The 14,561-nt window shown below is 46.5% G+C and overlaps 1 protein-coding gene across 3 annotated transcripts in view; it reads left to right on the top strand.

Moving 5' to 3' along the window:
- The window catches only part of LOC117898337 (homeobox protein homothorax), a 110,310-nt gene that overhangs the window by 75,724 nt on the left and 20,025 nt on the right, over nucleotides 1-14,561 (top strand). For all 3 annotated transcript variants that reach the window (XM_034807662.1, XM_034807661.1, XM_034807663.1), the window contains exons 9-10: nucleotides 8,854-8,949; nucleotides 14,361-14,384. In XM_034807662.1, the coding sequence (XP_034663553.1) occupies nucleotides 8,854-8,949; nucleotides 14,361-14,384 (120 nt within the window). The remainder of the gene's footprint in view (nucleotides 1-8,853; nucleotides 8,950-14,360; nucleotides 14,385-14,561) is intronic.

Genomic DNA, 14,561 nt, shown 5'->3' with positions numbered 1-14,561 from the left:
TCATATAACGCAGGCGCTTAAAATCATCGAATCATTCAAAAGAAAACTGAGCTGACTGCTCCAGCTCACGCATACACATACACACACATGGCAAGAGAGCTTTTCCTCACACACACACACACAGAGAGACAGACACGAACACACTCTGACAAACGCAGCTTGTGTATAAGAATTTTTTCTGCTGACTGGAAATAAAAGAAATGTAGAAAAATAGCAGGGAGAAGAAGAAAAAAAAGAAAGTAGAAAAAAGCAACAACATTATATTGTCCTGTGTGTGTAAGTGTGTGTGTGTGTGTGTCAGAGAGCATTCTCCTTGGCTGTGCTCGACTCGGTTTTATATAAAGAACGAAATGACGACGACGACGACAGCACTGAGCTGGGCACGAGGCGGTGGCATGGAGGAGAGGAGCCCGCAAACGACGTCGGAGTCGGAGTTGGTCGGGGCTGAAGCTAGAGTCCTCGCCAATACGCACACAGACAGCTGCCGCACACTCACACTCGAGCGAGCACACTCCACGAGAGTAGAGAAGGACTTGCCATGCCTTGCTTTGCTTTGCTAGCTTTTGGGATGAAAAAAAGCTTTCCTTCATTTTATATGGTTTTCTTCTTGCCTTTTTTTATTTTATTTATCCCTTTTGCCCATGGCCCAGGGAGGAATCCTATTTCTGTCGCTGCTAAGGACTCCTCGGGTCCATAATTTATATATGGGATATTGAGTCCTGGAGTCTCCATTTTGCATATGAATTGCTTTTATGGCTAATGTCGAACGCTTAAGGCGAATCACAGAATTTCATTCAATAGCTTTAACTGCAAGAAATCCTCCAAGACTGCTTTAAATTTGTGGTGTCTGTGGGGGGATTTGTTTTGCTCAGGTATAGGCCCATAAATCTTGAGACAAGCATCTCTCGCTCTCTCTGGAATGCAATTCAACAAGTTCGGGGCACGCCGAAACTCGGTGCATAAATTTCCCTGCCAGACAGCCAGTCAAAGCGGGAGTCCCTTGCAGACAAGCAGAACAATGCCAAGCTGTCACACACCAATATGAGATACATTAACACTTTAAGCCCGAATACAGCCCAGGGGAGACGGCAGCAGCAGCAACAGCAATAGCAAACAAAACAAACCAAATGCCGTCTCTGAGCTGGAAAAACCGTTGGGTGCAATGGAGACTCCCAAAACTCGCGGCAGGCCCATGACAAATCACCCAACAGTCTCTCCCACCCTTCCTCTCGCTCGCACTCTCTCTGTGCTTGTGTGTGTGTCTGGCAGCCTAAAACGCAGTCAAGCGGCAACACAACACACACAAACGTGCCTACTCCCCATACACTTATTGATTATTGTAGCACACTTACAGGCGTAATATCCTTTTCGCTTTTTTTGTGTTATTTTGTTGGTAGTGCGGATTACTCTGCCTATACAGCGAGAGCTCAGTGTGGCCTGCCTAAAATAATGAAAGTCATGCTTAGTTTTGGTTCTCTTTCTGCCGCTTTTCTGCCTGTAATCTCAATTTGTGTGTCTGCTGCCTTTATTTAATGTAGTCTTACTCAAGGCGATCTTGAGCCTATCGCCCTCGCACCGCAACCCTCTCAGTCTGGGCCAGCATGTCTGGCCTGGCCTGGCCTGGCCTGGTCTGGTTTGGTCTGCGAAAATCATTTTACAGCTCTGAGCTCTGAAAAGTTTTCCCCAGTTGTCGACAAATGACAGCGACTATTTAACACGCGTCATGGCATGAATTTTATGCGCACACAAAAGACAGCACACACACACACACACACTCGAGCAACACTCACCCAGAGAGACAGAGAGAGTGAGTGAGTGGGAGGGAGGGAGAGTACAAAATAAAAAGAAAAACCAGTGTCAAGGTTAACGACCAATGAATTTATTTTGCTTGAATAAATTTTACGATAATGAGGAAATTGTCGTTGTCGTTTTGGGTATTTTTAATGGCCGTAATGTTGTCGCTTGCCGTTGGCGCTTCCCAGCTATCTCTCTCTCACTCTGTCCTTGTCTCTTGTTGTGTGTATGTGTGAGGGTCTCATCTGAGTTGGTTAACAATTTAAAATATGCTTTATAAACCAACGGCTCTACCAGTTGATCTTTAAGTTGGAGCAACATTCGTCCTCTGGCTTATCAGAAATGCCGCAAACGTTTTTCAATTTCCGGCTGGCATAGTTTAACCACTCGACGGTGGTTGCTGCCAGGACATTGCAGTCCGAGTCCGAGTCCGAGCCGGGGCAAGGAAAAGCCCACAGTCGAAAGCCGAAAGCGAACTCCATTTTACGTAACATTAATTCTGTGATTTATTAGGGTCACGTGACCGTCAAACGGACGACTGAAATTGCACGAGTCACGAGCCAGCCAGACGACCACAAAATAACCTTTCTTATACATACTTACAGTTACATATACATACATACATATTTATGTATGTACACTCGTGCTGGGGGGGTGCGTTACACATAGAGAACTCATCAAAGTCTTTCAATTCAAATCAGTCGTGCAAAAATCGCCTCGAATTCCAGCAGATTCTTTGTTGGGTCTTTAAACGGCCACAGAAATTACGGGCAGGTAAACGAGTTTCTCCCTCTCCCTCTCTCATTCTGTCTCTTTCTGCGACTGGTTAGGTGTCATAAAGTGCATTCACATGAATGCGATAAAGTTTATTGTCAGGCAGCAGGAGAGAGGAGTGGAGAGGAGAGACTGAGGAGACCACCAGATGCCAAAAGGCAACAGCAAGAAAAATTAATACCAAAACATTTGATGGTGTCGGCTGGGCTGACTGGTTGCCTCCTTGGGTCGTTCATTCCTTCAGTGCGTCTGTCCCCAGGTCTCTCCCGCTGTCCGTCCGTCTGGGAGAGATCGCACACGCCTACGCAAACATGTCGCAACTGTCATTTCAGCTTAAGTTGGTCCATTGTACGTTTATATTAGTCGCGGCCCAGCTCGCCCAGATAAAGAACGCCAATGAAGCTTGTGAGCGGGCGGAGGGGGGATGAGAAGAGGGGTAGCTACATGTGTGGGGGCTAAGACGGGGTCGGGGCAGAGCGAGACAAGAGTTACGAGCTGCTCGATCCAGACTTTCAAATTCGTTTCAAGTGTAAAGCGATATGTGGCTCGAGGATGTCGCCAAAACTGATGACACACACCCAGAGCGAGTGGAGGGGAGTGCCAAGGGGGGACACAAAAATTGCATAGCTTAAGTTACAAGTCATGTTCAGGGCCGAGTGTTCTCTGTGGTTCTGTGTCGAGGTGTGGCCCTTTAGTTTTATTGAATTTGTGCATGGGAAAAACGAACAGAGACAGAAATTGCCTTTAAAGCCGAAAGCGAGCCAAAACCTTTTTTAAATCCATTTATCCGAGTTTAATGCATTAGAACTGGCTTTCTATATATACTACGAGTGTATGCCTATCTCTGTCTGGCTCTCTGCATGCCTGTCTCTTTCGTTGAGTTCCAGCCATTATTTTTATAACTATGCGCGAAAAGCTTTTTCATTTAAATTGAAACAAAAACCGAGCAACAACAAGAAACAAAACAAAAATAAAACATGGAAAATGCTCTGAAAATGGCGACGGAAAATGCCGGCCAACAACTACAACAAAAAATACACAGATAACTATTCTGGTTTTTGACTCTTTTCTGCTCGTAAAGCAAGTCAACCTTCCGGCGCAAAACTGCATCACAAAATTCGTTTTGGGAATGTGAATAATTACACAAAAAGCCCGAAAAATGAGTAAAAATGGAGGAGATTGCAAAAAAAAGAGATTGCACAGACGAAATGCCAATAGTAAAATTTGGTTTTACCTTTGTAATTACGCTGAGGGCCAGCGGGAAATACCCAAGAGGTACGCCTCGAAGTAAAAGGCCCACTTGACTTAAAAATTAATCTAATCCATGCTTATCTTATCAGATGCAAAGAAAAGCCCCCAAAAAAATTCATTCACAAAAGTTGGATTTTTGTTGAGTTTTTGTTGAATTTTATTTTTAAATTGCTAGTTCTGGGAAGTGATTGCCGTATCTTTACTTGTAAAATCCAAGAAATTAAATGTCTGTTCATAGTAACCTTAACTGACCCATAACTTATGGCATACATTTCCGACAATCAAGTTGAATCTTCCAGTATAAATGAAGATAACTCTGGCTGCACATGTCTCTTGGTCGAAACAGAGCCAGAAATACGCGGGCTGAAAACTGCCGACGGCAATGCAAATTTCCAGACGAGATACCCCAGCAGAGTGAACTGAGGGAGAGGCACATACTGGTCACTCACTCTAGAGGAGCACAGGAGCAACCCTAAGAGGTTGCCATGTCAATGCAAATTTCATATTCCGCCATAATTCTGCTCGCGGCTTTCCCCTGTGTCTGCTTCCCTCTCTGTCTCCCCTGACGAACTCTGCCTGCTGGAGCACCTGCCTCAAGAATTGACTAAATGGATTCATCAGATGGTTCATAAAAGCAGACACGCCCAGCAGCGAACCAGCCGCCCACTCACTCGCTCTACACTCTACACTCTCCCTGCCCGCCCTCGCTCCACTCTGCAGCACTCGTTCCCTCTCCTCCACGAATTCCCTCCCTGCATTCATTTGGCGAACGCGTTCAGCCAATTGGAAAATTTACACGTGCAAAATGTTGAAAAATTGTTGCGGTTTATGTATTTTATTTTAACTTTTTGTCGCTTCTGCCGCTTGTTGCTGTTGTTGCTGTTGCTGTTGCTGTTCCATGCTCTGCTCTGCTCTTGTTCGAAATTGTTGGGCATAAAAACTGAGAAAAGCCAGCGTAAATTTCCACACGGCAACAATTTCGTTTTAAAGCTTCAAGTGACACAATATACAAATGTATCTCACTCACTCTCTCCCTGCACCTCCATCTCCTTTTTGCATATATATTATATATGTACATATGTATATGTATTTTTTTATGTTATTTAAATGTGTTCGCATTGCTGTTGCTGGTGCTTTTTGTAATATTTTTAATTTCGCCCAGGCAGCGACATAAATCATTTTGTCGCGCATTGCAAAAATTCCAAAAGAGCAAAGCGAAAAAATTACAAAAATTTTTGAATTAGCTCGCATGGGAAATGACTGAGTGGGGGAATGGAGGGACGGGCAGTAGGTGGCTGGCAGAGGGGGGCCACGAGTCCGGAATTAAATTTTCATATGAAAAACTCACAGATAACAACAACAAGAACAACAATAGTGAGGGTCGAGAGAGCGGAAGAGGATGAGGACCTGGAGGGGCACAAAGCCAAATAGTAGAAAATTGGAAAGATGAAGTTGCCCCTGATAGCGGGGCATGGGAGTGGGGTGGGAAGGGGACGCGCTGTGGCGGCTGCTGACGAAAAAAGCAATTTTCAATTTTTCTACACAAAAATGCCAAACATGCCTTGGAAGGAAGGCGAGGGCGGAGGCGGGGGTGCCGGAGTGTGTTTGTGGGCAAGGGGGTGCGGAGGGGGTGAGGAGCATCGAGCTTGTGCTAAAAACTTTGACGACAGCCAGCCAGTGGGCAGAAGGGGGGTGCTGTGGGACCGGGGCAGGGCGGGGTAGGGCAGCGTTGGCGTTTGCGCCTTGCAGTCGCTGGCAAGTGATAAATCATTTCAACTGTCACTTTCGAAACACAATTTTATCTAAGCACACACACAGACACAACAGGGGCACACACACACACACGGACAGACAGACATCCACAACACACACACAGACGGAACAGAATTGAAGAGTCTCTGGCATTTTGTGGGGTGCAGAGTGGGAGGGGGAGGAGGAGAACTCTATGGAAAATGGAAAATTCGTTTCGTTTCGTTTCGACTGTTGTGTTTTTCTTTTCATGGGAGAGTGTGTGAGTGGTGGAGGGGGAGCATGGGTTGGGGGAGCACGGGCAGTAGTGGCACATGGGCCAGGGTAATGGGTGTCGGTTATAATGTGTGCCAGTGTCTGTGGAGTGCATTGGTGATAAGGCAAATGCATTTGGCTGTTGCTCTTGCCGCAGGCTGGCTGGCTGGCTGACTGGCTGGCATCTAATCAATGCCTAAGCGCCATTTATCAGCCCCACAGGCACTTCACCCAAGAGATACCCAATGCATGGCGTTGTTGTCTGTGAGAGGGGGGTGGCAAGAGTAGGGAGAGGCAGAGAAGTATACACTTAGCTAGAGGCAGCGGCAAATGGGGTCGCCACCAAAAATAGTGCCACTAAGAATAGAAACTGAAAACCGTTTCACCGACAAAAGGCTAAAAAGCAAATAAAAAAAGAAACAAAAACTAGCGACAAGAAATGAGAAACAAAAGCTACAAAGAAACAACAAAATGCCAAAGAAAGATAATTTAAAATACATTTTGAGGGAACAGGCAAACAATAAATGTTTTAGCACATTTCCCAAAATTGAGAATTGTGACATTTAAAAGCGCCATAAACAAAGAAATGTTTAAAAATTAAAACATAAAAACCACCAAGGACTTCTTTCTCGTTGTTTACCAATCAACTGTGGCAGTTTCTGCTTGTCTAAAAAAAACAACAACTTTAAATTAAAAGTGAATATTTTATATTAAAGAAGACCATTTACATTTGAGTGAATTTTTCAAGCTTGTTCCCCGGTTAAAGCGAGCCGAATCCGCTGGTTTATTGATTTAACATTGCATAAGAAACCGTAGGGAAAAAAACAAAACTCATCCAAAATCGAATTAGTCAAGACAGTCTGAACGAAAATCATTAACTTGGCTCGAAGCAAGCAACAGCAGCGGGAACGAGGAGAGGAGAGGAGTTTCCTCTCATTGACTGGCATTTCAATTCGCTCTGCCAATTCGCCTTGGACCTCTTCACTAGCTTTGTCCCACTCACACTCGCGGCGTGCTCGCCAAAGCAAATGGCGCTGCCTTCTTACGATATTTGGTCGTAAGCAGCAAACTTACGATACGATAAAGCAGCAGTCGTCAGGGGAAATGAGTGAGAAGTGAGAGCGAGCAGCATCGCCACATGCAAGTGTGTGTGTGAGTGCTCTCTGAGAGAGCCGCCGCCATACAGCCGCAGACTGTTTGGCTCTGCTCTGTCTCATTTTGTTGTTGCTTCTGCTTTTGTTTTGTTTTGCTTTTTATTTTTATTTTATTTCTTTACAATAAAAACGACAATAAAATTTTTTAGTGCAAAGATTTATGTGCGAACAATTTTTTCGGTGTCTCATTGTTGCTGCTGTTGTTGTTGTTGCTGCTGTTGTTGTTGTTTTGTTGCCGCTCTTGTTGGCAGCAGCAGCAGTGGCAAGGAAAACTCTATTAATTTTATTATTGATTTGCTGCTTGTTGGTTTGTTCTTGGCTTGCATTTTAAATTTATTTCGTTGCGATTATGTTACATTTTAATTGGACAGGTGCAGTGTCAGTGGCGATTTAATGTTCCATTAAAACAGCAGAGCGGCTGTCAACCCTGCCGCGGACTGCACTCGGCACTCCGAACTCGGTACTCTGCACTGGGCGCACGCCCATCGCTCGATGCTCGGCCAGGGGGTTGGCATTGGCGTTGGCTCCAGTCGGCATCCATCCCCGCCCGCCATAAACACCCCACAAAAGCGTTCATAAAACGTGCCCATTTACTACCAAGAAAATTGCCCATTAAGAGGAAAACGAAGCGTAGACTGGCCCCTGCCCCCTGCAACCCCCTCTCACCATTCTTCTTCTGGAGCTGGACAGAAAAAAATGAAAGAAGAAAGAAATTTAAATAAAGGTGCGTCTGCCCCCGTCGTTGAGCTCAAGAAAGTGCTTAAAAAAATAATAGAAATTGCCGTGCAGATTGGCCGGGGGTTGACTCGACTCGACTCGCCTCGCACCCACCCTCGTTGTCGGTGTGGCACGCCCCTCCACTTTCCGCCTCTTTATTCTGGCCGTCTTCATTGTGCTTTAAAGCCAATAAACCAAATTATTATTAGCGCCATTTTCATTCGCTCTTCCCCGCCCGTTCTTTTGACACTACGTATTTCATTTAAAGTTTTATGCCTGCAAAGTGTCCATTGAGGAGGTTCTTATAAATACACGAGTATACGGCGAATATATATGAATGTGAGTATATATTTGTGGTCATGGTAGGCCGATTTCTGATAAGCGGCACGCAGCTGACTCACAAGGGGGGATGGCTGGGGCTTGAGCGACATTGCCTTAGCAACGGCATTGAATGGAGGGTTTTGTTTTCTTTTTTGGTTCATTGGGAGATTATGGGAGTAGGTTTTTCGGGCTGCAGTTGTAGGCGCACCTGTCACTCAACGAAAGGCGTTTGACGAAAGCGAAGACAACTATTCTCCGTACGTCCACTTACTCCCCCTCGGTCACCAGACCGCCAGTCGCACCTTATCCATACGAGAATGAACATAAATATGAATATGGAGGAGAGATATGCGTTGGCTTAAGATATTCAGCGTGCTGTCAATATCGCTGGAGAGGCATTAAGTTGACAAGTGTGGCAAATTGTGTCAGTCAGTCGGTGTGGCTTAGAGTGGCTTAAGATCTTAATGTTGTTGCGGATGCCTTTTGCCTGGAGTATACTTACGTATGAGTGTTAGTACACTTACGAAAGGCTTTGGCTACGTGGAAAATTGAATTAATAATTGTGTGGACTTTATTTCTGGACAAGTTGCGAAGCCTCAGGTTAATTTGTGGACATATAATTTATGTTTTGGCATACACAAATATACACAGTTCCGAAACACAGTGAATCGCTTTTGTTCATGGAATTCCCCTGCTCTTAATGGACTTTTAAAACGAGTTTCGATCACCTTAATACCTTAGGCGGGAACTAATTTCTTTCATTGTTTCTATTCTTAAGCTAAATAACATATCAGATTCTTTCGCAATACTTATGCGCGGCTTTTTCTGTCTCTTGCAGGACGATGGTGTCGAAGAGAATGGTCCTCACCTGCCGATGCTCGCAACGCAGACGCCTCCAGGCGACTGTATTCCTCAGTCTTCCTTGGTAGTCCTGGTAAGTATTTCCTTTCTCTGTATCTCTGTAACTGTCTTGCTGCTGCTAAGCGTACCACTGATATCAGCTGACTTGAGGTATCATCAGGCGACCAACTGACGTCAACGTTTCCATTAGATTTCAATAATTTACAACATCAATTTTTTGTGCCCGGCCTTTGCCTTCCGCTTGACAGTTTTTGTTGCCTCTTGGGCTGTGGCTGCTGCCTTTTTGTTGGTTGGTGGTTGGCTGCTTTTAATTTCTGCTGCTGCCCCATCGATGTGGCGGCCAACAAGAGATCAACCGGCTCAGATTGTGCCAAAGAGTTAACGTTAATGGCAAAATACTAACAATGGCTGCTGCTGCTGTTGCCGGAGTTGCTGCTGGTGGTGGTGCTGCTGCTGCCATAGAGCAGAGAGTAGGTAATTTCTATAATGATATACGAACTGGCATCGCCCAACGGCCAAAAGCAACCAACAGCCGGGGATCTGGCGTGGAGTGGAGTCCCAGTCCATGTCTGACTCTGAGTCTCAGTCTCAGTCCAGCAACTGGTTCGGAGAGTGCGGCTGGCTGATAGCGGCCGCCATGGATCGGCCATGGATCAGACGTCGACGTCATTGAGGCCCGCCTGCGGCCCTAAACTTGGCCAATGCCAATGAAATGGCCATCAAAATGGCATCGGGACAGACATGGCTGTGTTCAGAGCAGGCCAGGCCAGGCCCGGGCATACGCCTTCGATTGTCTTTTGAATGGCAGTGGCCCAGAGGAGACTCCCAGTTGGATCCAACTCCCACTCCCACTCCCCGGCACTGGCATTGTATTCAGAGTCCCTGGCTCCAGCCAAATGCGTGCCAATTACATGCAGGCATAGCCTCAGCCTCAGCCTCAACTCTTTTCTAATAGAGAGGCGATCTCCTGCTCCTCCTCCTCCTCCTGATGCTCTCCTCTGGGCCAGCAAATGCTGTAATCAAAATTCCATAACATGCCCAAAAGCAAACCAGAGAAGAGAAAAAAGCATGCCATATGCCCCAGCAGCAGGTTGCTCACTCTAGCAATTCGTTAAAGTCAATTTGCAAATCATTTTTCCATTGAAACTCAATCTACGACTACGTGAAAATACCAAAAGGTAAAACTTGAGGCTCTTCCTCATCCTCATCCACATCCGCGGCCTGTGCCACAGCCAAATCCATGGAGTCGTTGCCGTTGCCTTGCCGCATCGATAATAATGATTTTCTTTGAAATGCATACTTGAGAGCTCAGCCTGGGCTGGACCTGGACCCGGCTTAAAGAGGGAGAACGAAGCACGGAAAGAGAACAGAAAGCCCCGCGCTCTGACAGACAACTTTGTGTGGCTGCCTCCAGCTCCCTCACCTTCCCTTCCTCTGAGTCTCCATCTCCATCTCCTCCACAGACGAGCTGAGCTGAGCTGGCTTGGGTGCTTCTTCGATGGCTTCGAACGTGGTGTAATAATACTAAATTGTTGCTGATTATCCTTTTGGCGGTTTGCTTTTGGACATGTTCGGTTCGGGCCTGGGCCTGGGCCTGTCCCAACCTCAGAGTCAGAGTCTCTCTTTTGCATACGCTCCACTCTTGGGCTTGTCTGCCTGAAAATGGCGTCACAGTCAATGCACATGCAACAACAAAAACAACAACAGCAACAACCACAAGTCGAGCATCATTTTTGAGACCGAGATTCTCCACTCTCGACTCGAGTCGACTCTGCTCTGCATCTCTATTTTGCTTCAGCGGATCCGAAGCCGCCCGATTTTGAAAGAAATCAAGCAAAAATCAAAGCCAAAGCCGCCTCAGTCTCAGGCACAGTCTCAGCTTTAGCTTCAGCCTCTTCAGGCTGGATGGAGTACATATTATGGAGAATGTGTGCTGGCTGGGACCGTATTTTTGAAGCAGGCAACAGCCAGAAGAACCGAAGAGCCGAAGAGCCGAAAGGCCCACTTCAATAGTCACATAAATAGACTTTGAGTCGCGCTCGAGAGTCTCGTCTCTCTCTCTCCTAAGTTTGTGCTTGGGCCAAATGGAAAATCGTGTGGCTGCCTTCTGCCTTTGCTGCTGCCTCTTCCATTTTGGCTGGCTGCTCTTCTAAAGGTTTTTCTTCGTTTTGGGTGCTTCATTATACCCGGTACTCGAAGAGTAAATAGGGTATATTGTATTTGTGCACATAACGGTTGTATGTAACACACAGAAGGAAACGTCTCCGACCCCATAAAGTATATATATTCTTGATCAGCATCAATAGCCGAGTCGATTGAGCCATGTCTGTCTGTCCGTCCGTCTGTCCGTCTGTCCGTCCGTCTTGTTGAGCGCCTGGATCTCAGAGACCATAAAAGCTAGAGCCACCAAATTTTGCATCCAGACTTCTGTATGCTCACACTGTTACAAGTGTATTTCAAAAATGAGCCACGCCCTCTTCCGCCCCCGCAAAAGGGCGAAAACCTCCCAAATCTACAATTTTAAAGATAAAAGAAAACTAAAAACGCCATTCCGTAGGGAATGACCATATCTATCTGATCACCAAATTGGGATCAGATTGGATCATTATTATGGCCACAATGAAGAAATTAAGTTGCAGTGGCTAAACCCACCCTGTCCAGCAGCTTTTGTTGCTTTTACACATTCTCTCATTCACACTCTGCTTCGCGCAGTGGCAGAGGCCTCTTCCCCTGACACGTCTCTGACTCATCTTCTGCCGCGACTCTGCCGCTGCCTCTGCCCTGACTCTGCAGTGTGTGTCTCTAGGGGAGGGTGGCGAGCTAAAGGAGCGTGTTGGCGTGAGTAGTGTTGTTGATGTAGATGACAGATGAAGAGAAAATGTAAAATTTGACAAATAACCGCTAAGTTGCAGATGTAGTACTGAGTACCGGGTATAAGAGTTGTGACGCGGCTTAAGACGCGTCTCACAACGTTCCTCCTCGTTTTTATGCTTCACTTGGTCGGCTTTGTCGGCACTTGAGCGGCGGCTGTTTGGCTTTTGGTGGTGTCTGAAAAGCTGGCCGAGAAGAGGCAAGCAAGCGCTTTCCATCCGTACCGGGCGGCCGGAGAAGAGTTTTCTGTTTCGCGGAAAGCTTTTTGTGCGAAGAGCGTTTTGGTAATTACCGTTAAATGACCCAAGTCCAAGACGCAGAGACAAAGTATCTCCGTCGAGTCTCCGCCGACTGTCAGCTGTCAGGCCAAAGTAGACAACAACAACAGCAACCACGGGCCGACGAGGCCGCCGAGGCAGACGAGCGGCTACGTTGACTCTTGCCGCCAAGTTGTCGCAGTCCTTGACAATTGTCAACTGTTGGCAGCCTCAAGGCTGCTTCGCTGTCTGCAAATTAATTGCGCCCAAAAGCCAAAGCCCCAACAGCAGCACCAGCCAACAGCCAACGCCAAAGCCAAAGCCCCCAAAGCAGATGATGAGGAGGCCGAGGAGGAGCAGAGGTAGAGGCGGAGGAAGATGACTTGGCCTGGCCTGGCCTGGCCCAGAGGCAAGGCAAACAAATTTTGCATACCAAATACAAGTTCAGTTCGGTTTCAGTTCGTTTCAGGCCAGAGGCTTGTGCAAAGTTTCTTTCTTCTCCTCTGTACTTTGGTCTGGTCCGCTCCGCTCTTCGTTTTGTTTTCGATTTTGAGAAAAGTTGCACTTTGCATTTTAACCAGAGGAGCAGAGCAGAGCAGAGCAGCGCAGGGCAGAGAACTTTGCTGCGAAATCAATTAACAAACAATAAACGTTTGTTGGCCAGGCCAGACACGTATTTTATTTAAGTATCTAGAATATTAAAATGGGATCAGACACGACCAAAGTGCTGACTGGCTGGCTGGCTGACTCTTCGTCTGTTTTCAGTTTTCTGTTTTTGTTTTGTTTTTTTGGCGAGTTAAGAGAGCGCGGCTCTGGGGAGACGGTGAAAAAATTGAAGCAATGCGTTGCTGACATTCATTGAAACGTTTTTGGAATATCTGAACGGTTACCCGTGTCTGTGTCTGTGCTTTCTTTTGGGCACTGCACTGCACAGAGATACCCGTGTACATTTGCTGTTCCTTTTCATTTTCGAAATGCAATGTTAAGTACTCAAGCAGGGCTTGGACAGGCCATCGAAGTCGGGCTTAATCTGCGGCTGGGGCCGAGGCTGAGAACCATAGAGCCAGGCCATCAGTTGCAGCGAGTGCCACCCAGCAATCGTCGACAGTCACCGCATTGCCATCAACTTAAGACGATTATTTATGAACTGCGCTGGGAGCAGGAGCAGGGCCTGCAGACGGGAACTGGCTGGCTGGCTGGCAATGGCCGTTCCAGGACACTGACGTCCACACACAGCAATGGCCATGGGGCAGGAGATGGAGATGGAGTACGAAATGGGGAAGGAGAAGGAGAGACGACAACAAACCCGACACCGACACCATGTACATTGTACCAATGCGTGTTCGATGACTTAAATGACAAGAAGAACGCGTCCACTGCAGATGGAGATGGAAGATGGGAAGATGGGAGCTGGTCGATGGAAGATGGAAGATGCCAGCGGTGCAATTGAGCTGGGATGGGAGGGCAGAGGGCAGGGAAGCAGACAAACCAAGTTCACAAAATACTCTTAGCCATGTCATTACAAACTGACTAAATGACACCGCCAGACGTGAACGTGGAAGTGGACGAGGAGCCGAAGTCCGAATGATCGGGGAACGAGAGACGCTGCCTTAAGCCAGAGATTAGTTCAGCAAAAACCCACCTGAAGATCTGCCCGATATGGGATGTTCTATAGATACTTAAGCTCCATCGAGATATTTGCATAATGCCCGAGGCGCAAGCACACAAAAAAATCTTCCAAAATGATTTGCGTGCGAAAATATCAAAAATAAAACCGAAGATATATGGATGTTGGTTTCCCAGCCATGAACAGAATAAAAATAATAATAAACTAAAATTTTTATACGAGTGTATATAACAAAGTTGGAACCGAAACGAAACGAATGGACTACACCTTTTTGGTTTTTTGCTGGGACTGGGAGTGAGGCTGCATTTGATTTGCTCCAAATATTTCTGGTTCACACTTGGCGCTGATTCCACAGGCTTCACATAGTTTTGATTGATTGCTCGCCCCAGCTCACGCTCTCACCCTTCCTGGCCCTGCCCTTGGGTCTATGCTGCGTGTGAATATACATCTCATATTTTATAGCCGACAAAATCCAACAAAAACCACTGGCACTGGGACTGCGAGTGGGACTACAACAATTTGCGGTCAAAGTCTGCACGAAATTTTTCAATCTTTTTTTCGTTGGGTTTTTGAAATGTTTTGTGTGTTTGGGTTACGCTGGGCCACAGCAAATACGGGAAGATTTATTGTGGCTAGGGCTGAGAAGTATCTGGGCTATGTGGGACAGACAGACAGGTTGCTCTTGGGCAAATAATTATCTAATTCTCACTCTTCTTGTTCTACTTTCAGACAACTTTGGAACGAGTGCCAGCGGTAAGTTTTCTCTTTATAAAATTTAATTTTTTTTTCATTAATTGTTTGAATGAAATGAAAACGGGAGGCGCAAGAAGGTGACACGCCCCCGGCACAGAAAGTTCCTTGGTCCACTTTTGGCCCAAAATGGCAGACTCAGCATCAAAGACAGGGAAAGACATACGGAGGCAGGTCCAT

This window comes from Drosophila subobscura, chromosome O (genome assembly GCF_008121235.1).
Source record: "Drosophila subobscura isolate 14011-0131.10 chromosome O, UCBerk_Dsub_1.0, whole genome shotgun sequence".
NCBI lineage: Eukaryota > Metazoa > Arthropoda > Insecta > Diptera > Drosophilidae > Drosophila > Drosophila subobscura.
The sequence above is the reverse complement of the archived record's forward strand: the minus strand, read 5'-3'. Positions and strand labels throughout refer to the sequence as shown.